Below are 26034 nucleotides of genomic sequence, written 5' to 3' on the forward strand. Positions count from 1 at the left end.
CTATAATAGAATACTGCCTGGAAACGCTGGCTGAAGAAACAATGCCATCATGGTATGTTTGAGAAGTGAAGCCATAAGAAACCAAAATAAGGAAAGAATGTGGGAAAGATCCTTAGTAATAGCTGGGATTTGTCCTGTATAAGTAAAAGCCATGTGATATTGGTCATAGACGTAGACTGACTCAATGTAAAAAATGTGCAGGTACAGAATGGTTGGACTTACCCTCTCCAAGGCAAAAGTACGAACTGTGTACTCTGCCAGTGTTTCCGTCTTCAGCAGTGTGATCTTGATGTCTCCATACATCTCACGGTCATCAGGCCAGTATTTACAGCATTTCACCTGGTCAACAGAGACAAATAACATTTGATAAACAATGCATACTGTGACGCGTACTGAGTATACGAAGAAGCAGGACGCAGACGCAGGAATTAACAAGGTCAAGGTTTACTTAACAATGAGAAAGCGAAATAACAAAGATAGAATAAACGACACAAAGCTTAACAATCACACACAACACAGTACTGAACAGTCCAGGGCTAAATAGGGGTGGTGGTGAGATGATGAGGTGCAGGTGCACTGGAGGTGATTAGGGTGCGTTGGGTTTCCATTCCGGTGTTGCCGAGGTGGTGCGCTCAGACCGGTGGCTCAGTAGACCGGCGAATCACAGCGCCGGAGGGGAGCAATGGGAGGAGACGTGACACATACAATGATAGTCACAGAAATGTGTTTGACATGTGTTTGACCAGCTTTAATATTGCTGATAGATGTAACTTCCATCAATGTAATTGTCTGCATCACTTCAATTCCCACATTTGTTTTTTCTCGCAAATATATATATATATATATATATGCAGTGGGGAAAAAAAGTATTTAGTCAGCCACCAATTGTGCAAGTTCTCCCACTTAAAAAGATGAGAGAGGCCTGTACTTTTCATCATAGGTACACGTCAACTATGACAGACAAAAGGAAGAAATAAATTCCAGAAAATCACATTGTAGGATTTTTTATGAATTTATTTGCAAATTATGGTGGAATATAAGTATTTGGTCAATAACTAAAGTTTCTCAATACTTTGTTACATACCCTTTGTTGGCAATGACACAGGTCAAACATTTTCTGTAAGTCTTCACAAGGTTTTCACACACTGTTGCTGGTATTTTGGCCCATTCCTGTCACGCCCTGGCTCTGGGGACTCTAATATGTTGAGCCAGGGTGTGTATAGTCTATGTGTGTTCTAGGTTTCACTTTCTGGTTTTGTAGATCTATGTTGGCCAGGGTGGCTCCCAATCAGAGACGGCTGTAGCTCGTTGTCTCTGATTGGGAGTCATACTTAGGTAGCCGTTTGGCACTCCTTCATTGTGGTTTCTTGTTCGTATTTGGTTTGTGTATTACCATTGACTGTCACGTCATCGTTTTGTTGTTTTGATCGTGTGATCATTCTATAAATAAATATGTTTGCCTTCAACGCTGCGCCTTGGTCATCATCTGTTCTAGACGATCGTGACAGAAGAAACCACCAAGATTTGACCAAGCAGCGTGTCCAGGAGCCATCGCCAGGGAGATCTCTAGCAGATCTCCTTCGCCTCCTCGACTGGGTCAAGCCGAGTGAGGAAGAGAAGGGCTTGACATTGTGGCAGAAGGGCGAAAGGCTGGCGAGGGACATGGAGACCTGGTCCACCGGTAGGAGAGACGAAAATAAATTTTTTAGGGGGGGGCTAAAGCCGTGGACGACGGGCCAGCAGGAGACCGCGGCAGAGCGGCCCAGCGGATTGGCAGAGGAGGCCGCCAGGTTACGGGGGCCACTGGTCGAAGAGGGGGTGGAAGGTGTAGAGGCACGGCGAGAGGTACTGGGGTGTGTTACCAGTCCGGTCCGGCCCATTCCAGATCCCTGCGTAGGACCAGTGGTGTGTGTCCCCAGTACGGTCCGGCCTGTTCCTGCTCCCCGCACCAAGTCAGTGGTGCGCTCGTCAGCCCGGCTCGGCCCGTTCCTGCTCCCGCACCAAGTCAGTGGTGCGCTCGTCAGCCCGGCTCGGCCCGTTCCTGCTCCCGCCCCAAGTCAGTGGTGCGCTCGGCCAGCCCGGCTCGGCCCGTTCCTGCTCCCCGCACCAAGTCAGTGGTGCGCTCGTCAGCCCGGCTCGGCCCGTTCCTGCTCCCCGCACCAAGTCAGTGGTGCGCTTCGACAGCCCGGCTCGCTCCTGCTCCCCACACCAAGCCAGTGGTGTGCGTCGTTTTGTAGATCTATGTTGGCCAGGGTGGCTCCCAATCAGAGACGGCTGTAGCTCGTTGTCTCTGATTGGGAGTCATACTTAGGTAGCCGTTTGGCACTCCTTCATTGTGGTTTCTTGTTCGTATTTGGTTTGTCTATTACCATTGACTGTCACGTCATCGTTTTGTTGTTTTGATCGTGTGATCATTCTATAAATAAATATGTTCGCCTTCAACGCTGCGCCTTGGTCCTCCTCTATGTATGACGATCGTGATAATTCCCCCATGCAGATCTCCTCTAGAGCAGTGATGTTTTGGGGCTGTCGCTGGGCAACACGGACTTTCAACTCCCTCCAAAGATTTTCTATGGGGTTGAGATCTGGAGACTGGCTAGGCCACTCCAGGACCTTGAAATGCTTCTTACGAAGCCACTCCTTTGTTGCCCGGGCGGTGTGTTTGGGATAATTTTCATGCTGAAAGACCCAGCCACGTTTCATCTTCAATGCCCTTGCTGATGGAAGGAGGTTTTCACTCAAAATCTCATGATACATGGCCCCATTCATTCTTTCCTTTACACAGATCAGTCGTCCTGGTCCCTTTGCAGAAAAACAGCCCCAAAGCATGATGTTTCCACCCCCATGCTTCTCAGTAGGTACGGTGTTCTTTGGATGCAACTCAGCATTCTTTGTCCTCCAAACACGACGAGTTGAGTTTTTACCAAAAAGTTCTATTTTGGTTTCATCTGACCATATGACATTCTCCCAATCCTCTTCTGGATCATCCAGATGCACTCTAGCAAACTTCAGACGGGCCTGGACATGTACTGGCTTAAGCAGGGGGACACGTCTGGCACTGCAGGATTTGAGTCCCTGGCGGCGTAATGTGTTACTGATGGTAGGCTTTGTTACTTTGGTCCCAGCTCTCTGCAGGTCATTCACTAGGTCCCCCCGTGTGGTTCTGGGATTTTTGCTCACCGTTCTTGTGATCATTTTGACCCCACGGGGTGAGATCTTGTGTGGAGCCCCAGATCGAGGGAAATTATCAGTGGTCTTGTATGTCTTCCATTTCCTAATAATTGCTCCCACAGTTGTTTTCTTCAAACCAAGCTGCTTACCGATTGCAGATTCAGTCTTCCCAGCCTGGTGCAGGTCTACAATGTTGTTTCTGGTGTCCTTTGACAGCTCTTTGGTCTTGTCCATTGTGGAGTTTGGAGTGTGACTGTTTGAGGTTGTGGACAGGTGTATTTTATCCTGATAACAAGTACAAACAGGTGCCATTAATACAGGTAACGAGTGGAGGACAGAGGAGCCTCTTAAAGAAGAAGTTACAGGTCTGTGAGAGCCAGAAATCTTGCTTGTTTGTAGGTGACCAAATACTTATTTTCCTCCATAATTTGCAAATAAATTCATAAAAAATCCTACAATGTGATTTTCTGGATAATTTTTTCTCAATTTGTCTCTCATAGTTGACGTGTACCTATGATGAAAATTACAGGCCTCTCTCATCTTTTTAAGTGGGAGAACTTGCACAATTGGTGGCTGACTAAATACTTTTTTTCCCCACTGTATGTAAACTGGGATAATACTAAAGAGTTAATCAGGGGGATTTTTCCACAAATAGACAGGTATTTACCTTTCCATGGTAGCAAGATCTTATCTATTTTTGCTAACTTTCTATTAAAATGTACTGGAGTGAGATCATTTATTTCATTTGGGAAAATGTATTCCGAGTACAGTGGGGAGAACAAGTATTTGATACACTGCCGATTTTGCAGGTTTTCCTACTTACAAAGCATGTAGAGGTCTGTAATTTTTATCATAGGAACACTTCAACTGTGAGAGACAGAATCTAAAACAAAAATCCTGAAAATCACATTGTATGATTTTTAAGTAATTCATTTGCATTTTATTGCATGACATCAGTATTTGATACATCAGAAAAGCAGAACTTAATATTTGGTACAGAAACCTTTGTTTGCAATTACAGAGATCATACGTTTCCTGTAGGTCTTGACCAGGTTTGCACACACTGCAGCAGGGATTTTGGCCCACTCCTCCATACAGACCTTCAGGTTTCAGGGCTGTCACTGGGCAATATGGAATTTCAGCTCCTTCCAAAGATTTTCTATTGGGTTCAGGTCTGGAGACTGGCTAGGCCACTCCAGGACCTTGAGATGCTTCTTACGGAGCCACTCCTTAGTTGCCCTGGCTGTGTGTTTCGGGTCGTTGTCATGCTGGAAGACCCAGCCACGACCCATCTTCAATGCTCTTACTGAGGGAAGGAGGTTGTTGGCCAAGATCTCGCGATACATGGCCCCATCCATCCTCCCCTCAATACGGTGCAGTCGTCCTGTCCCCTTTGCAGAAAAGCATCCCCAAAGAATGATGTTTCCACCTCCATGCTTCACGGTTGGGATGGTGTTCTTGGGGTTGTACTCATCCTTCTTCTTCCTCCAAACACGGTGGAAGCTACATGGTAATGTACATTTTTTATTTTTTTGTGATCTAATACCTAATATAGTACATTTATCATCATTTGGTTGTAATCCAGAGAGGTTAGAAAATGTATCTCGATCCTCTATGAGGCTGTGGAGGGATTCAAGTTGTGGATTTAAAAGAAAACATGAATCATCAGCGTACAATGACACCTTTGTTTTTAAGCCCAGGATTTCTAATCCCTTGATATTATTGTTGGATCTGATTTTAATAGTTAACATTTTGATGGCCATAATAAATAGATATGCCCATAGTGGACAAACTTGTTTTACTCCTCTTGACAGTTTGTTACTTGTTGGTGAATTATGTTACCTACTGCTCAGCATGAAATACATTTAAGGAAAGAAGACACAGAACAATTATACTTAAATTCAGCTCCAACAAAATCAACCAGTTCTTCCATAGATAGAGGAGGTAACTATAATGGTATTTAATGATGGGGAACATAATATCTAGAACTGGGCCACCACTAATGTTTTCCATTAAGGCACAAAGGATGGATGTACTGATATTGATAGAAACAATTTGTCATCCTGACCACTGTGTCTATATTTAGGACTTCAGAAGAAAATAATGAGACCCTTACTATAGCGTTTACATTCTGCTGGTGGTTCAATTACTCTAATAATGATGTCTGTCTGAGCAAATAGCAGGGACCTGAATACAGTACAGAGGAAATTAAATTGTGTCCCCCTTTGCACTTATGATTCTACTGGTAATTGAAGAGCTCTATGAATGGATGGATGGGATAGGTGTGTGAGAGGTGTGTATGAGGAGAGAGGTGTGAGTGTGAGACTCACCCTGCCTACCTCTACCAATTTAGTGATCATGACGATGCTGAAGCAGTTTTCCTGCCACACCATCCTCCAGAAGTCATACACTGTCTCCTGTTTGGGCCCTATGGGACAGAGAGGGAAAAACCATCACATCAACCATGTCAGTCAAAAACAGTTTGCTGTACATACAACTTGACTAGGACCAGTATTGTTTGCTGACCACGTGACCTGATACCACTGTACTAAGTCACTTTTCTTGGACACAGGATCAAGGCACATGCAGCTATGAAGTACAGTACACCTAGGTTATAAGTAGGGCCAAATAGTTTTTCCTGGGAAGGTCACATGCCCTACTGTAATTATAGTTGTCCTGTACAGTGCTTCATAGCAGAGTTTTCATTGGTCTGTGCCAACGAACATTGGCTCAGTATGAGAAGTTTGAGAAGTGACAGGTGAAACAAAAAACAGATGATAAGGCCCCCGAGGTCCAGGAGCCAGTTACATTGATCTGAGGAAGACACTTTAAGAATAGGAAGAACTCGTTTAAAACCAGGAACACGCATGAGAAGCTCACAGAGAGATGTATTGTTAATTTCTCTCTCTTTCCCTCTCTCTCTCTCCCTCTACTCTGAGAGGAGTGTTTGTGAAAGATAAGCGGCAGATGAGACCTTGAGTGACTTTGTTCTGGAAGCCTCATGGGAACTGAAACTCCTGAGTAGCTAGACACATACTAGGAAAGAGTTCAACTGATGCTAGGGTGTGTATCCATTAAATCTACACGTCCAAACATGCACGCATGGAAAAGCATGCATACACACAAAAAGGAAACGGATGTATACATGAGCATTCACGCACGCACGCACAAACATACACACAGTCCGTGCACCCAAACTGCTGCTTAGTACGAGATCACAGGTGTGGATGATTGACAGAGGGAGATCTGTAGGCTCTCACACACACACACTCTATCTCCATGTATCACCCACCCCATGTCATGTAGGGTGAACAGCTGTAATTAATGTGGTTAATAATGTATTTCTCATCATGATTAATTCAGTGGCATCAATCACACGGCTGCAGTGGGTTGGCGGGTGACACGTGCAGTCACCTTTTGATTGGATGGAGAGACATTTGAGGTCTTTCTATGTATCACTGTTGCTAGGTCCTACATGGAAGTTCATTGGGTAGGTGAACACAAGCACCCAACTCCAGAAATGGCGGGATACTCACCCTGAGTGGCTATGAAGTGGTTGGATCGATGGTAGCCCTGAAAAGGAGAAGAGGGATGACATGCTGAGTAAGCCATCTGTGCCTCAGGCAGCGCTTTAGGGAGTCTCTCTCTCTCTCTCTCTCTCTCTCTCTCTCTCTCTCTCTCTCTCTCTCTCTCTCTCTCCCCCTCCCCCCCCCCCCCCCTCTCTCTCTCTCTCTCTCTCTCTCTCTCTCTCTCTCTCTCTCTCTCTCTCTCTCTCTCTCTCTCTCTCTCTCTCTCTCTCTCTCTCTCTGCAAGCATATCACCCTTCTTTCTTACTACTGTCAAATTCCCTCAGTAACATCATGGTTCCTGTCATTCCAACACCACACAGTATGCCTTCAGTTTGGTGTGCATGCTAAATAACCCCTCCCAAAAGCACAGCTAACTAAAGACTTCCATTGCATGTCAGGCTTTCCCTAAAAGTTGCCATCAACTTCTAAAAGCATGTGCAAATCCCCCCACACAGACGTCACAACACAAACATGGTTACGATATAACAGAATGGGACAACACAAAACTTTGTTTGGCATTGAGAGAGATGAGAGAGAGAGACTATAGTCCCAGCAGTTGTTTGAGTGATTCAGAACATCCACTTTACCCATCCAAATTATGCTTTTCAGAATACTACGCTACTTTTAAGTCCCATAGAAATAGGAATCGGATTTCATTATACAACACAATGCACAAAATAATATGTTCTCCTTTTATTGTTAGAGTTGGTTTACTGCTCCAAAATACTGCATTTTTTTATGTTTTAGAGATGCAATGGGATGCAATGGGATGTAGAGGACATTTTGCAGTTTTAAAGCAAATTTACTACAATTTGACACATTTAGCCATGGGGCTGAGTGAAGATTTTGCAATTTTATAACAATAGTAATTTCATGCAATTATACTCATTTTGCCATGAAGCGGAGATAAAAAAAAAAAAAGAACAGTTTTACAGCTAATTTCCTGCAATTCTACACATTTTGCAATAGGGTGGTGAGAAATGTTTGCAGTTTTTAATATGATATCTGAGTGAGACTGAATAACAAAATCAATGGGGGCCCCCGGGCCGGTAATTCAACCATGAAAAGAAGTTTAGATAGCTGGCTGCTAAACAAACTTAGCAATGTACAACATTTTAGCTGACATGGGCTAATTGACTTACTATCAGTGAATGATTTAATGAGAAAAACTGCTGATGCACAACCACATTTCGAAATTGCACTTTGTGTGTTCTACTATTCTAACTCGCAACAGTAAGTTGAGACCCCAACTTTTTTGGAGGGCGTGTAGATACTGTGCTCAATAAAAAGAGGAAAAAGCATCCTTGAAAAAAAGGGATCCACAAAAAATATGTGACTTGTTTCAGGAAACTAGGCATATGTTGCGCATCACTACTTAACAGGAGAGGCATTTGAACGTAAACCTTTTGGGCAGAAATGCCTTCTGGAACATGTGAACTTTCATCTTTCATGTGCCTTAATAACAAACGCGTATGCCATCTGTAAATACGAATACAATTGTTAAATTACGAGCCTAGTTGGTTTGATTGGCTGAGATAATGGATGGGCTGGACATCCATGTATACGGGTAAGATAGTCTAGCTAGCTACATTTTCAGATATTAAGTCCTTTTCATTTCAAGTTAAAGCGTACTTTTAGGTAGCTAACTAACTCGCTGGCTCGCTAGCTAATGTTACGTGTATGATCTGTGTAGTAATATTATTCGTATCTCAGAGCCATTTACATTGCTCGTTATAGCCTAATGTTAGCTAGCTAACATTGAACCTGGTTGGTTAGCTACCTGCAGATTCATGCAGGGTAGTAACATTATGAGTTGGGATTATGGTTCATTGTTTAACTAGCTAGCTACATGTCTAAACAAAAGACTCCACTATGCAAGTAACCATTTAAATAGAATGTTCATGATGTCACTGCAACAACTGTCGGTAGACGTAGCTGGTAAATTCGCTCTGGCTATCTACTCCGATTTCAGAGCACTGTTACTTCCCCATAGAAAGACAACTGGCATCTGTTCTGTGTCACACTCAAAAGAAGTGTGAAAATTCAGGTATACCCAGTGAGACACAAAAGGGACAAGTGTGTAAGGGAGATGAATGACTGTCACAGTGAAGGGGTGCAGTGAGACCCACTACCCACGATTCGCTGTGGCCCTGGGCAGCACATTCAGCATGTCCACGGCATCCACGCACCTCCACCTCAACCGGTCATCGTGGCAACATTAACCTCCTGAGTTCTGACCTTTTGCAAGTACAAGTAATATAACAGCACAGGCACACTTGTCACATGCTGGAGATGACAGGGCATGCCAGTGGGTATGGTGACGATGACAATGACACAGCTCTATATGCTTACAGGTCACACATACAATGGGCCACAAGGCAGTCTCGTCTTCAGCAGATATGTGGTTATCTTTGATTCAGGTATGGTCGAGAAAAGGGTGCCTATTCACATTACCTCTTTCAACGCTTCCAATTTGTTCAATGTGGAACATGTTATTGCCAGAGTGCAATGGTGCTCTGGTTATTCTACTGCATGATGAGCTACTGGCTCGAAGCTTGGCCATGGCTCAGGTGGACATAGAAAGAGACAAACATCTAAGATTCAATGGCAGATAAAAGGAAAAGAGATGGCAACCCCCAGAGTTTCTTCACTCTGCTGAAATCTGAACATTGTGACACCTTGGAGCAGCTTGCTTTGTGCCAACTCTGAATGCAGGCTCCCAAACACTAGACTGAAGAGTTTGAATTTTGAAAGAGGGATGTACTGCATGGGAAAGAGGGGAAAGAAAGGGATGGCAGACAGAAGAAAGAGCGGTGAAGTACTTACTTCCCTGTTAATCCGAATCTACAGGGTCCAAAGTCGAGTAGGTGGGGAAGGTAGTAGAAAAAGAAGAGAGAAGAGATAGAAGCTAGTTAATGAAAGAAGATTGAGAAATCAAAGGAGTTAAAGGTTGCAGACAGGTGGAGAACCTGTATAGAGAGGTGTGCTTGTTTACATACAGTATGTGTGTGTGAGACTGAGTGTGTGTTTTGTGTGCATGTGTGCATTCGTTCATGCACGCGCTGCCATATGTGTGTATTGCTTTGGACTGTCTCCCTATTTAACAAAGTAGAGGCTGCCATATAGCATTCAGCAGGGTTCACTGTATGTACTACACCACATGACAAACACAGGCAGCTGCCAAGCATGCATATATATACAGCACAATACTGTATACCCACACACCTACACACACACAGCCACACATACAGGCACACAGCCAGGCGATGAGTGACAAAGAGATCAAATCAAATGCTAAAGAGAAAAACAATCTGAGAGTTCGCACTTCTTCAACCTCTACTTTAACAAACAGAACTTTTCCATTTAACCTCTGATGAAATAGTAATGGGCTTTCCACAAGTACTCCTCTGTGGCAACGTATTCGTCATTCAGCGCCAGGACTAGCCTTGTCAGGGGCCAACTTGGCACTACAGCGGGTAGCGCCCAAGCACTAAGTGGCATGTCCCTAATGATGCCTGGCCTCCCTGTGCCCTGACACTCTAATGGGCGCCCTTACAATGGCAGGAGTCAAAATAGGATGGCCCCATTTTAGCACCCTCTCAAGTGCCCTCTCTATGCTAATGAAGTCCCCTAAAAGCATTTCTCCTCCACATGTCCACTCTCTCTCTATCTCCCCCGGCTAAACGATGTAAAAGGAGCGTTGACCTTCCGACGAGGCGTTTTAGACAAGTTTGTCTCTTATGATGGAATAATGTGTATTCATGAGTGTACAGTCCAACAAATTGATGATGCATGTTGCTCTACGGGTAACACATTCTAGTTGATGCAAATGGAAACAAAAAGTAGAGTGAAGTGAAGGTGAGCAGCCAAAGAGATCATGTCTCAGAGCTGCTCCCCATCCATCCAGGAGTTGAACAACATCAACCCAGTCTATTCAATTCAGAGGGATTTGGGGGATTTTACAAAGGGCTTTACTGCCGGGACTTGGTATTATAAAATTAATTTATTGTCTATTAATAGCGTTGGATAAGGGATTGTAGAGATAGTCACCAAACAGACATGGCATCTGGCTGAATGCCAAGAGGAAGGTTTGTGAATGGATAGGGTAAGGGTGGTGGGGAGTGATTGGCGGATGGGGGATGGGGGGTGGAGGCTGGTGTTTCCAGGAACAGGAATAACCTCTCACAGGTAAATCTGGGGCACCGGATTGCGTAGGGCGACACAAAATACTGCAAAATGTATTGTATAAGTAATGACTTGATGTGTTTCCCAGTATAACACTATGATTGGACATGATTCAGAGCAGAAAGGAAGGTGAGGTGAGACTTACGTCTATGTAGTTGGCGTTGATGTAGTCAGAGTTGGAGTCTCCCAGGAGTGGGTGGAGCTTGACTCTGTGGCGGTCGTCTGGAATGGACACAATGGGAGAATCACATCTCAGCCATGTTTCCAATTACATTACAGTACATCCACACCACATACAACTCAATTAAATAACACATCCATACAATCTTTTTTACATTTTATTTAAAAAAAGTAATAAAATAAAAATAAATGATATATATATAAATATATATATATATAAACACAACATGCAACAATTTCAAAGACTTTACTGAGTTACAGTTCATATAAGGGAATCAGTAATTGAAATACATTTCATTAGGCCCTACTCTATGGATTTCACATGACTGGGAATACAGATATGCATCTGTTGGTCCGAGATACCTTTAAGAAAATGTAGGGCCGTGGATCAGAAAACCAGTCCGTATCTGGTGTGACCACCATTTGTCTCTTGCAATGCAATACATCTCCTTCGCATAGAGTTGATCAGGCTATTGATTGTGGCCTGTGGAATGTTGTCCCACTCCTCTTCAATGGCTGTGCAAAGTTACTGGTTATTGGCGGGAACTGGAACACGCTGTCGTACATGTCAATCCAGAGCATCCCAAACATGCTCAATGGGTGACATGTCTGGTGAGTATGCAGGCTATGGAAGAACTGGGACATTTTCAGCTTCCAGGAATTGTGTACAGATCCTTGCGACATGGGGCTGTACATTATCATGCTGAAACATGAAGTGATGGGGGTGGATGAATGGCACGACAATGGGCCTCAGGATCTCAACACGGTATCTCTGTGCATTCAAATTGCGATCGATAAAATGCAATTGTGTTTGTTTTCCGTAGTTTATGCATGCCCATACCATAACCCCACCACCACCATGGGGTAAACGCTGTCTGCCATCTTCCCGGTACAGTTGAATCCAGGATTAATCCGTGAAGAGCACACTTCTCCAGCGTGCAAGTGGCCCTCGAAGGTGAGCATTTGCCCACTGAAGTCAGTTACGATGCCGAACTGCAGTCAGGTCAAGACCCTGGTGAGGACGACGAGCACGCAGATGAGCTTCCCTGAGACGGTTTCTGACAGTTTCCTCAGCTGTCCGGGTGCCTGGTCTCAGACGATCCCGCAAGTGAAGAAGCCGGATGTGGAGGTCCTGGGCTGGCGTGGTTACACGTGCTCTGCGGTTGTGAGACTGGTTGGACGACACTGCCAAATTCTCTAAAACGACGTTGGAGGCGGCTAATAGTAGAGAAATTAATATTCAATTCTCTGGCAACAGCTCTGTTGGACATTCCTGCAGTCAGCAAAACTTGAGACATCTGTGGCATTGTGTTGTGTGATTTTAGTGGCCTTTTATTGTCCCCAGCACATGGTGCACCTGTGTAATGATCATGCTGTTTAATCAGCTTCTTGATATGCCACAAATGTCAGGTGGATGGATTATCTTGGCAAATGATAAATGCTCACTAATAGTGATCTAAACAAATGCGTGCACAAAATTTGAGAGAAATACACTTTTTGTGTGTATGGAAAATGTTTTGCCATATTTTATTTCAGCTCATTTCAACATGGGACCAACACTAAGGAAATCAGTCAATTGAAATACATTCATTAGGCCCTAATCTATGGATTTTACATGACTGGGAATATAGATATGCATCTCTTGGTCACAGATAGGGCTGTTGTGATGACCTTATTACTGCCACACCAGCAGTCATGAGTCATGACTGCAGTAAAATTCCACCGTGACCGTTGAGTCACGGTAATCTCATTTTATGCACTCTGGATATGCTTTGGTAGTACCCAACTTGCTAACTACCATCATGTCCTAATGGCCTGGTACTCAGGGCTCAGTTGTCCCTCTAACCACTCTGACATCAATGCAAATGCAATCGAAAATCACATCAAACACATCATCAAAACAGTAGGCCTATAGTACTTTTAAAACTCACCTCACTGTGATGATCAATTTGAAGAAAGAAGTTCTACAGCAGGTTGAAACAGTGTAAAACGTGGTTGTTGTGGATGTTGTTTCAAAGCCTAACACAATTAAATGGACAGCGCTTTCTAGGGTGGTGATTAATTCATAACAGCCATACGCATATTAGAGCTTATGCATGGGCTTATGAGCCCAAGCTGAAAGAAAAACCTGAATTAAAATTATGATTGTCCCATTATACAATACACAGCCTACTGCATATTACGCATGGCTGAAAAACATAAAACAGGCGATGCTGTTGGTTCGTTGATTATGCAGTGCGGTTTACAGTTAGTGAATTTGTATTTGATTTTGAATAGCCTAGTAATAGGGAATTTTTTATATTTTCATAATTCATTGGGTGACACATTACCTTTAGCTATACAGAATATCTCACGTTTCCATAATGTCTTCTCTCTCCTTTATTCCTTTCTCGAGCATGGAGACGGGCTGTCAACTGTTTAGTGAAATATGTTTTGTTGCGAAAACATGTTACTATCGATGTTCCCGAACAAATTTCACTTAGTTTTCCAAATTAAGCACTGGGTAGCTGCAAGAACAAGGTTGGAGAGCCCATGGCATACAGAGTTTGGGCAGAATCACCAGTCGGGCAACTAGAGCAAACAGTGGTTTATGCGTGGAATAAAATAAGTGTTCTTATATTTATTTGTCAAAGCATATGCTCCGCTATAAAACTGAAGTATCCGTTTGGGAAAGCGCGGCCTCCATTCGTTATTCGAGTGCATGCAGATGACATGTATTTTTCCCCTGCCCCTATTCCTGCCCATTTGATAATGGGCCATTCTAAATCGAAATTTCTTTACGTATTAGTAAAGACAAGATTAAATTGAGAATATAGTCTGATGGGTGAAAATATGATCAATTGATAAGAGAACAACTGTGCAGCCTGAGGCAAGGAACAGAGAGCAAGCTTTTTTTTGCTACTTTCTCAAATAATTAATAGCCTATAGTCACACCATGCAGCCCATATATGTTAAGACATTCTAAGGTTTGTATCATTCACAACTAAAGTTGCCAAATAACTCTAAATTGAGCATATATGAAATTATCACTTATAGGCGCAACATAGCCACCTCATATGCGCACTCGCTCCGTAATGAGAAAAATATCCTTTCCATTTTGTTCAGCTAAATTCAATTATATTCTTCTTACTATAAAATCATATAAAATAAAATAATACCACGGGACTTATAAGCATATCTTGCCAGCTAAATGAACTAGCCTACAGCATATGGCACGAAGCATAGACAGATAACATAGGCATACAGTAGGCCAACTCATATTCTGTTCTTCTGAAATATATTTTCTTCATATCATGTTTCTTTAGACCTGACTAAAATAAATAATGGAGGTATTGTGATGGTGTATATTAAATTGATGTATTATACTTTAAAGCTTTTTGTGCGTATGGAACATTTCTGGGATCTTTTATTTCAGCTCATGAAACATGGGACCAACACTTTACATGTTGCATTTATATTTTTGTTCAGTATATATACAGTACCAGTCAAAAGTTTGGACACCTACGCATTCAAGGGTTTTTCTTTATTTTTACAATTTTCTACATTGTAGAATAATAGTGAAGACATCTAAACTATGAAATAACACATATGGAATCATGTAGTATCCAGTGGCGGCTCCTGAAAAAATTCTCAGGGGGGGCAATTTTTCTGATGATTTAGGTGACCTACACACATTTTAAAAAAGATATGTCCAGCAACAACATGAAGACAGGGGCAGCATATAAGTCAATACTGATATACACATTACTTGCTTCAAAAAGGCCTCATGGTTGAATTGGAAATATGTGCACCTGAGCATAATTCACAACAAGCAAGCAGGAGCTTTTGATAGAGGCTACTGAAAACATTGATGCAAGTTATTGGTAATAAGAACTTTTTATAGACTTCCATATTCTGCCCTCTTGTATAGATTTGTGAAAATGAACAGTGATAGACATTTTGCCTGAAAACAGAATTTGAAAATAATTTCTAGAAAAGGTAAACACAGCTATCTGTATGGCTTTGTAAAAATAAACAACCATATTCTGGCCAATTGTATAGATTTGTAAATATGAACAACCATATTCTGGCCAATTGTATAGATTTGTAAAAATGAACATGAACAGATTTTTTTTTTTTTTAAATTTTTTTAAAATGAAAAATAACTATTTTAAACAACATCAACTGTGAACTGATTTGGGCGTGTGTGTGTTAAAGAGACAGACAGGGAGGGACAAAGAGAGAGAGAGGCTACATTACTTGTACTGAAACTGTTCTAGCTTGCTGCATGATCAAATTCAGCTGATGCGCATAGCAATGCACGTAATGGGCATTCTTGAAATGCTTACGCACCTTTTGCTGCACACCAGCCTTCTCTCCCCTCACACTGGCTCCATCGTAAGCTTGCGCAATGAGTTTGACTTTCTCGTCGTCGGCAAAAAGACCGTTCAGTCTCTCCAAAAGCACACTGGCGATTGAGACTGAGGTTGATTCCGAGATGGGAAGGAACTCAAAAAAGCGCTCCTGCACTTTGTGGTTGCTATCTATGTACCTCAGCACAAGCACCAGCTGTGTCTGTGTAGAAACGTCCATGGTCTCGTCAGCTTGGATAGCTACGAAGTTCGCCGACTTCACCTCCTCCACAATATGTTCCCTCATGACCGCTAGCATACACTCCAGTAGCTCGTTTTGAATGGTCTTTGATGTGCCCTTGAAAACTTTAGCATTTTTAAGATGGTCATCAAACACCTCATCTAATTGTGCCACAAAGTTGACAAGTCCAAGAAAAATACCAGGGTTGGTGGAGCCCTCAGTTTCATCTTTGCCTCGCAAAGCTAGCCATCTTGACAGTTGTACGTGAATTGATTGACGCTGCTACCCGCTCTTTTCTTAGTTATGTTCATGGTTACTTATGTTACGTATGACGAAAGCGCGTAAGTGCAAGCCCTCCCGGAACCCATAGAGATTGTATTGAAAGCTCTGATATTTGAAAAAAAAAATATTTTACATGATAGTCTATGAGAGACTCCTGGGCGATTTTCAACCTGACTGAAATCGCCCCAAAAGGGGCGGGGCCATTTGAAGCACGACTTTAGCCTGATTGGACATTTAGTGGCAGATCAGACGTCTAGATTAGAACACTGAAAACTACTGTTGCCGTGATATAATTGATTAGGAAAAAAATCCCTTCCTTTTCCCGTTTGGCAGTGCGTCGCCCATATCGCCCTAATGAACACACCGCCCCTGGTAGTATCCAATAAAGTGTTAAACAAATCAAAATATATTTTATATTTGAGATTCTTCAAAGTAGCCACCCATTGACTTGATGACAGCTTTGCACACTCTTGGCATTCTCACAACCAGCTTCATGAGGTAGTCACCTGGAATGCATTTACATTAAAAGTTAATTTGTGTAATTTCTTTCCCTCTTAATGCGTTTGAGCCAATCAGTTGTGTTGTGACAAGGTAGAGGTGGTATACAGAAGATAGCACTATTTGGTGAAGTCCATATTATGGCAAGAACAGCTCAAATAAGCAAAGAGAAAACACAGTCCATCAATACTTTAAGAGATGAAGGTCAGTCAATCAGGAACATTTCAAGAACTTTTAACGTTTCTTCAAGTGCAGTCACAAAAACCATAAAGCGCTAGGATGAAACTGACTCTCATGAGGACCGCCACAGGAAAGGAAGACCCAGAGTTACCTCTGCTGCAGAGGATAAGTTAATTAGAGTTAACTACACCTCAGATTGCAGCCCAAATAAATGCTTCACAGAGTTCTACAGACACATCTCAACATCAACTGTGTGAATCATGCCTTCATGGTCGAATTGCTGCAAAGAAACCACTACTAAAAGACACCAATAAGAAGAAGAGACTTGCTTGGGCCAAGAAACATGAGCAATGGAGATTAGACCTGTGGAAATCTGTCCTTTGGTCTGATGAGTCCAAATTTGTGAGACACAGAGTAGGTGAACGGATGATCTCCTTATGTGTGGTTCCCACCATGAAGCATGGAGGAGGAGGTGTGATGGTGTGGCGGTGCTTTGCTGGTGACACTGTCAGTGATTTATTTAGAATTCAAGGCACTCTTAACCAGCATGGCTACCACAGCATTCTGCAGTGATAAGCCATCCCATCTGGTTTGTGCTTAGTGGGACTACCATTTGTTTTTCAACAGGACAATGACCCAAAACACATCTCCAGGCTGTGTAAGGGCAATTTGACCAAGGAGAGTGATGGAGTGCTGCATCAGATGACCTGGCCTCCACAATCTCCCAACCTCAAACCAATTGAGATTGTTTGGGATGAGTTGGACCGCAAGAGTGAAGGAAAAGCAAGGCAGCAGCTACTCTTCCTGGGGTCCAAACATATTAAAGCACTTACATTACATATACAGCAAAAGATAAAACAGTACACCATATAACATTATTATACCACTACATACAGTATCTACAATACAAAAGGTTTAATACCACCATACAACAATATCACAATGTGTGCGTATGCATGTGTCTGTACCTTTGTGTGTCTCTTCAGTCCCCGTTGTTCCATAAGGTGTATTTTTACCTGTTTTTTCAATCTGATTCTACTGCTTGCATCAGTTACCTGAGGTGGAATAGAGTTCCATGTAGTAATGGCTCTATGTAGTACTGTGTGCCTCCCATAGTCTGTTCTGGACTTGGGGACTGTGAAGAGACCTCTGGTGGCATGTCTTGTGGGGTATTTTTATTTTTATTTTTTTTCACCTTTATTTAACCAGATAAGCCAGTTGAGAACAAGTTCTCATTTACAACTGCGACCTGGCCAAGATAAAGCAAAGCAGTGCGATAAAAACAACAACACAGAGTTACATATGAGGTAAAAAAAACATAAAGTCAAAAAAAATACAACAGAAAATATATGTACAGTGTGTGCAAATGTAGCAAGTTATGGAGGTAAGGCAATAAATAGGCTATAGTGCAAAATAATTACAATTATTATTAACACTGGAATGCTAAATGTGCAAGAGATTATGTGCAAATAGAGATACTGGGGTGCAAAAGAGCAAAATAAATAACAATATAGGGATGAGGTAGTTGGGTGGGCTAATTTCAGATGGGCTGTGTACAGGTGCAGTGATCGGTAAAGTGCTCTGACAACTGATGCTTAAAGTTAGTGAGGGAGATAAGAGTCTCCAGCCTCAGAGATTTTTGCAATTCGTTCCAGTCATTGGCAGCAGAGAACTGGAAGGAATGGCGGCCAAAGGAGGTGTTGGCTTTGGGGATGACCAGTGAGATATACCTGCTGGAGCGCAGACTACGGGTGGGTGCTGCTATGGTGACCAATGAGCTAAGATAAGGCAGGGATTTGCCTAGCAGTGACTTATAGATGGCCTGGAGCCAGTGGGTTTGATGACGAACATGTCGTGAGGACCAGCCAACAAGAGCGTACAGGTCACAGTGGTGGGTAGTGTATGGGGCTTTGGAGACAAAACGGATGGCACTGTGATAGACTACATCCAATTTGCTGAGTAGAGTGTTGGAGGCTATTTTGTAAATGACATCGCCGAAGTCAAGGATCGGTAGGATAGTCAGTTTTACGAGGGCATGTTTGGCAGCATGAGTGAAGGAGGCTTTGTTGCGAAATAGGAAGCCGATTCTAGATTTAACTTTGGATTGGAGATTCTTAATGTGAGTCTGGAAGGAGAGTTTACTGTCTAACCAGACACCTAGGTATTTGTAGTTGTCCACATACTCTAGGTCAGACCCGTCGAGAGTAGTGATTCTAGTCGGGTGGGCGGGTGCCAGCAGCATTCGATTGAAGAGCATGCATTTAGTTTTACTAGTGTTTAAGTGCAGTGGAGGCTACTGAAGGAGTTTTGTATGGCATTGAAGCTCATTTGGAGGTTTGTTAACACAGTGTCCAATGAAGGGCCAGCTGTATACAAAATGGTGTCGTCTGCATAGAGGTGGATCTGAAAGTCACCAGCAGCAAGAGCGACATCATTGATATACACGGAGAAAAGAGTCGGCCCAAGAATTGAACCCTGTGGCAACCCCATAGAGACTGCCATAGGTCCAGACAACAGGCCCTCCGATTTGACACATTGAACTCTATCTGAGAAGTAGTTGGTGAACCAGGCGAGGCAGTCATTTGAGAAACCAAGGCTATTTAGTCTGCCAATAAGAATGCGGTGGTTGACAGAGTCGAAAGCCTTGGCCAGGTCGATGAAGACTGCTGCACAGTACTGTCTATTATCGATCGCGGTTATAATATCGTTTAGGACCTTGAGCGTGGCTGAAGTGCACCCATGACCAGCTCGGAAACCGGATTGCATAGCGGAGAAGGTACGGTGGGATTCGAAATGGTTGGTGATCTGTTTGTTAACTTGGCTTTCAAATACTTTCGAAAGGCAGGGCAGGATGGATATAGGTCTGTAACAGTTTGGATCTAGAGTGTCACCCCCCTTTGAAGAGGGGGATGACCGCGGCAGCTTTCCAATCTCTGGGGATCTCAGACGTTACGAAAGAGAGGTTGAACAGGCTAGTAATAGGGGTTGCGACAATTTCGGCGGCTAGTTTTAGAAAGAAAGGGTACAGATTGTCTAGCCCAGCTGATTTGTAGGGGTCCAGATTTTGCAGCTCTTTCAGAACATCAGCTGTCTGAATTTGTGGGGGGGGCATGGGCACGTTGCAGCGGAGGGTGCAGAGTTGGTGGCCGGAGTAGTGGTGGCCAGGTGGAAAGCATGGCTAGCCGTAGCAAAATGCTTGTTGAAATGTTCGATTATTGTAGATTTATCAGTGGTGATAGTGTTTCCTAGCCTCAGTGCAGTGGGCAGCTGGGAGGAAGTGCTCTTATTCTCCATGGACTTTACAGTGTCCCAAAACTTTTTGGAGTTAGTGCTACAGGATGCAAATTTCTGTTTGAAAAAGTTAGCCTTTGCTTTCCTGACTGCTTGTGTATATTGGTTCCTAACTTCCCTGAAAAGTTGCATATCGCGGGGGCTATTTGATACTAATGCAGTACGCCACAGGATGTTTTTGTGCTGGTCAAGGGCAGTCAAGTCTGAGGAGAACCAGGAGCTATATCTGTTCTTAGTTCTGTATTTTTTGAATGGGGCGTGTTTATTTAAGATTGAGAGGAATTACTTTTAAAGAACAACCAGGCATCCTCTACTGACGGAATGAGATCTATATCCATCCAGGATACCTGGGCCAGGTCAATTAGGAAGGCCTGCTCGCTAAAGTGTTTTAGGGAGCGTTTGACAGTGATGAGGGGTGGTCGTTTGACCGCGTACCCTTTACGGACGCAGGCAATAAGGCAGTGATCGCTGAGATCCTGGTTGAAGACAGCGAAGGTGTATTTAGAGGGTAGGTTAGTCAGGATGATATCTTTGAGGGTACCCATGTTTACGGATTTAGGGTTGTACCTGGTAGGTTCGTTGATAATTTGTGTGAGATTGAGGGCATCTAGTTTGGATTGTAGGATGGCCGGGGTGTTAAGCATCTCCCAATTTAGGTCACCAAGCAGTACGAACTCTGAGGATAAATGGGGGGCAATCAATTCACATATGGTGTCCAGGGCACAGCTGGGGGCTGAGGGGGGTCTGTAGCAAGCGGCAACAGTGAGAGACTTATTTCTGGAAAGGTGGATTTTTAGAAGTAGAAGCTCAAACTGTTTGGGCACAGACCTGGATAGTATGATAGAGCTCTGCAGGCTCTCTCTACAGTAGATTGCAACTCCACCCCCTTTGGCAGTTCTATCTAGACGGAAAATGTTATAGTTGGGGATGGAAATTTCAGCATTTTTGGTGGCCTTCCTAAGCCAGGATTCAGACACTGCTAGAACATCAGGGTTGGCGGAGTGTGCTAACGCAGTGAATAACTCAAACTTAGGAAGTAGACTTCTGATATTAACATGCAAGAAACAAAGGCTTTTGCGATTACAGAAGTCAACAAATGATAGCGCCTGGGGAGTAGGAGTGATACTGAGGGCTGCAGGGCCTGGGTTAGCCTCTACATCACCAGAGGAACAGAGGAGGACTAGAATAAGGATACGGCTAAAGGCTTTAAGAACTGGTATTCTGGTGCGTTGGGTACATAGAATAAAGGGGGCAGATTTCCGGCCGTTGTAGAAAAGATTCAGGGCATTATGTACAGAAAAGGATATGGAAGGATATGAGTAAAGTGGAGGTAAACCTAAGCGTTGGGTAACAATGAAAGAGATAGCATCACTGGAGGCACCGATTGAGTCGGTCTCCGCGTGTATGGTGGGTGGGACAAAGGAGCTATCCAAGGCAGGTTTAGCTGGGCTGGGGGATCTACAGTGAAATAGTACAATTAGAAATAACCGAAACAGCAATAAGCAAACCATATTGACATGGGAGAGAGGCATAAAGCAATCAAAGGTGTAATTTGAGAGGTAAGACAACAGCTGGTAATGACGACACATGTTTAGCTGAGGCTAAACATAAACAGGATGCGGTACCGTAAAAAGGAACAGTACAGCAGGCATCAGCTGTATAGCTGAGTTATCATAAGGTCCGGTGAACAGCAATAGGATAGTTTGGAGGTAGTTCAGGGGCTGCTAAAGCACTAGCGAGCAAGAGGCCACAGCTAGCGTGTGCTAGCGGGCCGGGGCTAGCAGATGGAATCTTCGTGGCCGATGTCGTAACGGGAAGCCTGTTGTAACCACATCAGACGATTTCGTCGGCAGACCAATCGTGTAGGATCGGCTGGGCTCTGTGTCAACACTAGGTGGTCCCGTCCGGTTGACAGAGAGGTAGATAGCCGGGAGATGGGCCTAGCTCAGGATGATTAGCCAAACCACAACGTCCATTTTGTTGCAGCTAGCTGGTAGCGATGAATCCGGAGTTAAAGGTCCAGTGATTCAGTGATTCCGGCAGAAAAACTGATATGTTCTGGGTCGATAACGCGCTGTGCAGACAGTGTAGACTGGCCGAATAATAGTCCAGGCTAGAGCTGGCTGGTAGGTGGTGCAGGCCACGGACAATGGTGAAAAACCGCTAACGGTAGCTAATAGCAAGTAGCTAGTTAGCTGGCTACTCCCGTCCGGTAGACCGAGAGGTAGATAGCCGGGATATGGGCCTGGCTCTAGGCTAGCTCGAGGCTAACTGGTGCTTGCATCGGGGGCAGTGGTGATTAGCCAAACAGCAACATCCATTCGGTTGCGGTTAGCTAGTTGCGATCCGGTGATTAATGTCCAGTGATTAAATTATTCCGGCAGAAAAATCCAATGTTCTGGGTGAAATACCGCTAACTGTGGCTAGTAGCTAGTTAGCTGGCTAGCTAGTTTCAACTGGAGATTCTAGATAAAAGGTAAGTCAATAATAGAATCCGTTCCACATTGAGTGAGGCGGGTTGCAGAAAAGTATATTTTGTAGAAGGATGAAAAGTCTGATAGGGAAATATGTACGAAAAATACAAAAAAACTGGGTATTTACAGGCTATTTACAGACACACGATAAAAACAGGACTGCACTACTACGCCATCTTGGATTTCTGTATGCATGGGTGTCCGAGCTGCGTGCTTGTATTTTAAACAGACAGCTCGGTACATTCAGCTTGTCAACACCTCTTACAAAAACAAGTAGTGATGAAGTCAATCTCCCTTCCACTTTGAGCCAGGAGAGATTGACATGCATGTCATTAATTTTTGTTCTCTGTGTACTTTTAAGGGCCAGCCGTGCTGCCCTGTTCTGAGCTAACTGCAATTTTTCCAAGTCCCTCTTTGTGGCACCTGACCACACTACTGAACAGTAGTCTAGGTTCGACAAAACTAGGACCTGTAGGACCTGCCTTGTTGATAGTGTTGTTAAGAAGGCAGAGCAGTGCTTTATTATGTACATACTTCTCCCCATCTTAGCTACTGTTGTATCAATATGTTTTGACCATGACAGTTTACAATCCAGGGTTACTCCAAGCAGTTTAGTCACCTCAACGTGGTCAATTTCCACATTATTCATTTGTTGCTGTAGTAGCTGACGTGTATATTGTTGAGTCATCTGCATACATAGACACACTGGCTTTACTCAAAGCTAAATACCCTGGTAGGTTGACTGACAACCTGAACCAGGTTGCAGGCACTTGTTACAGTTTGACGTTTTTTCTTGAGTGGACAGCTTGATGAGAGCCAGTCAATATTTAAAATCACCCAGAAAATATACTTCTCTGTTGATACCACATACATTATCAAGCATTTCACACATATTATCCAGATACTGACTGTTAGCACTTGGTGGTCTATAGCAGCTCCTTCAAGACTGTTGCAAAAGCATTTCTCATGAAGCTGGTTGAGAGGATTCCAAGAGTGTGCAAAGCTGTCATCAAGGCAAAGGGTCGCTACTTTGAAGAATCTAAAATTTAAAATATATTTTGTTTAACACTTTTTGGTTACTGCATGTGTTATTTCATAGTTTTGATGTCTTCACTATTATTCAACAATGTAGAAAATAGTAAAAAATAAAGAAAAACCCTTGAATGAGTAGGTGTGTCCAAACTTTTGACTGGTACTGTATGATATATATATATATATATATATATATATATATATATATATATATATATATATATATATATATATATGTATTTTTACCTCAGGTTCTTCCACCGAGGTAAAAATACCTATTTTACATGGAAGACCTGACTAAAAGATCCTACATTTCATCACAAAATAATATAACACATATCTGTGATTGACAGTGTTGCTTACGGTGATCAGTGCTTTCGTCATAAGAGGGCTGGCATGTCCATGATGACTTACATCCCATCAACGTGTCATGCCTCTCTTTAGTTTTGTCCTTCTTTTTGGTGCAGTCCCAGCCATCAAAGAAGCTCTGTAGAAGTATAGGGACGTATATGTTAATGATCCTATCACCAATACCATCCTTCCCCTATCGGTTCAAACATACAGTGGGGAAAAAAAGTATTTAGTCAGCCACCAATTGTGCATGTTCTCCCACTTAAAAAGATGAGAGAGGCCTGTAATTTTCATCATAGGTACACGTCAAATATGACAGACAAAATGAGGAAAAAAAATCCAGAAAATCACATTGTAGGATTTTTAATGAATTTATTTGCAAATTATGGTGGAAAATAAGTATTTGGTCAATAACAAAAGTTTCTCAATACTTTGTTATATACCCTTTGTTGGCAATGACACAGGTCAAACTTTTTCTGTAAGTCTTCACAAGGTTTTCACACACTGTTGCTGGTATTTTGGCCCATTCCTCCATGCAGATCTCCTCTAGAGCAGTGATGTTTTGGGGCTGTCGCTGGGCAACACGGACTTCCAACTCCCTCCAAAGATTTTCTATGGGGTTGTGATCTGGGGACTGGCTAGGCCACTCCAGGACCTTGAAATGCTTCTTACGAAGCCACTCCTTCGTTGCCGGGCGGTGTGTTTCGGATCATTGTCATGCTGAAAGACCCAGCCACGTTTCATCTTCAATGCCCTTGCTGATGGAAGGAGGTTTTCACTCAAAATCTCACGATACATGGCCCCATTCATTCTTTCCTTTACACGGATCAGTCGTCCTGGTCCCTTTGCAGAAAAACAGCCCCAAAGCATGATGTTTCCACCCCCATGCTTCACAGTAGGTATGGTGTTCTTTGGATGCAACTCAGCATTCTTTGTCCTCCAAACACGACGAGTTGAGTTTTTACCAAAAAGTTCTATTTTGGTTTCATCTGACCATATGACATTCTCCCAATCCTCTTCTGGATCATCCAAATGCACTCTAGCAAACTTCAGACGGGCCTGGACATAAGCAGGGGGACACGTCTGGCACTGCAGGATTTGAGTCCCTGGCGGCGTAGTGTGTTACTGATGGTAGGCTTTGTTACTTTGGTCCCAGCTCTCTGCAGGTCATTCACTAGGTCCCCCCCGTGTGGTTCTGGGATTTTTGCTCACCGTTCTTGTGATCATTTTGACCCCACGGGGTGAGATCTTGCGTGGAGCCCCAGATCGAGGGAGATTATCAGTGGTCTTGTATGTCTTCCATTTCCTAATAATTGCTCCCACAGTTGATTTCTTCAAACCAAGCTGCTTACCTATTGCAGATTCAGTCTTCCCAGCCTGGTGCAGGTCTACAATTTTGTTTCTGGTGTCCTTTGACAGCTCTTTGGTCTTGGCCATAGTGGAGTTTGGAGTGTGACTGTTTGAGGTTGTGGACAGGTGTCTTTTATACTGATAACAAGTTCAAACAGGTGCCATTAATACAGGTAACGAGTGGAGGACAGAGGAGCCTCTTAAAGAAGAAGTTACAGGTCTGTGAGAGCCAGAAACCTTGCTTGTTTGTAGGTGACCAAATACTTATTTTCCACCATAATTTGCAAATAAATTCATTAAAAATCCTACAATGATATTTTCTGGGAAAAAAAATCTCAATTTGTCTGTCATAGTTGACGTGTACCTATGATGAAAATTACAGGCCTCTCTCATCTTTTTAAGTGGGAGAACTTGCACAATTGGTGGCTGACTAAATACTTTTTTTCCCCACTGTACTTACAATGCTCTTACAGGTCTTTTCTAAACCATTATATCTGCCTTTGTCTGTTGTGTTTGAGCGACGTAAGGGGGAAATTGAAAATTCATGGGTATAATTGGAGCACTATCTTTCAAGTAGTGAGCCAATGCATACGTCATGACGGTGTAGTGCTATTCAAAGACCATTTGGACTGAAAGGGAGTTTAAAAGCATCATAGATGACAAGTAGCCACCTGTTCACATTAACTGATCATGCAGAACATGTGGAAGAGCCTTAGCTTTATGTTCACACACAGAGAGAGCACTCTAGTGAATCTCATACGTCCTGCCTAGTCACGGCCCCATGCACAACTCTGTTCCAAGACGCTCCTCTCCTCTCATCACCATGCCCCACTATCGCCATCCCCTGACAGTCCTGACTCCACGGCAACCCCAGCAGCGGGATCCAGCTCTCTTATGCG

General features: G+C 43.3%; 1 protein-coding gene across 1 annotated transcript in view; it reads right to left on the minus strand.

Annotated features, from left to right (window-relative positions):
* The window catches only part of LOC121543511 (receptor-type tyrosine-protein phosphatase U-like), a 433678-nt gene that overhangs the window by 76016 nt on the left and 331628 nt on the right, over positions 1–26034 (minus strand). The window contains exons 18-23 of the mRNA XM_041853422.1: positions 23849–23921; positions 11071–11147; positions 9567–9584; positions 6708–6744; positions 5502–5599; positions 223–339 (exon numbers count right to left, since the gene is read on the minus strand). Of these exons, the coding sequence (XP_041709356.1) occupies positions 223–339; positions 5502–5599; positions 6708–6744; positions 9567–9584; positions 11071–11147; positions 23849–23921 (420 nt within the window). The remainder of the gene's footprint in view (positions 1–222; positions 340–5501; positions 5600–6707; positions 6745–9566; positions 9585–11070; positions 11148–23848; positions 23922–26034) is intronic.

This window comes from Coregonus clupeaformis, chromosome 28 (assembly GCF_020615455.1).
Source record: "Coregonus clupeaformis isolate EN_2021a chromosome 28, ASM2061545v1, whole genome shotgun sequence".
Lineage (NCBI taxonomy): Eukaryota > Metazoa > Chordata > Actinopteri > Salmoniformes > Salmonidae > Coregonus > Coregonus clupeaformis.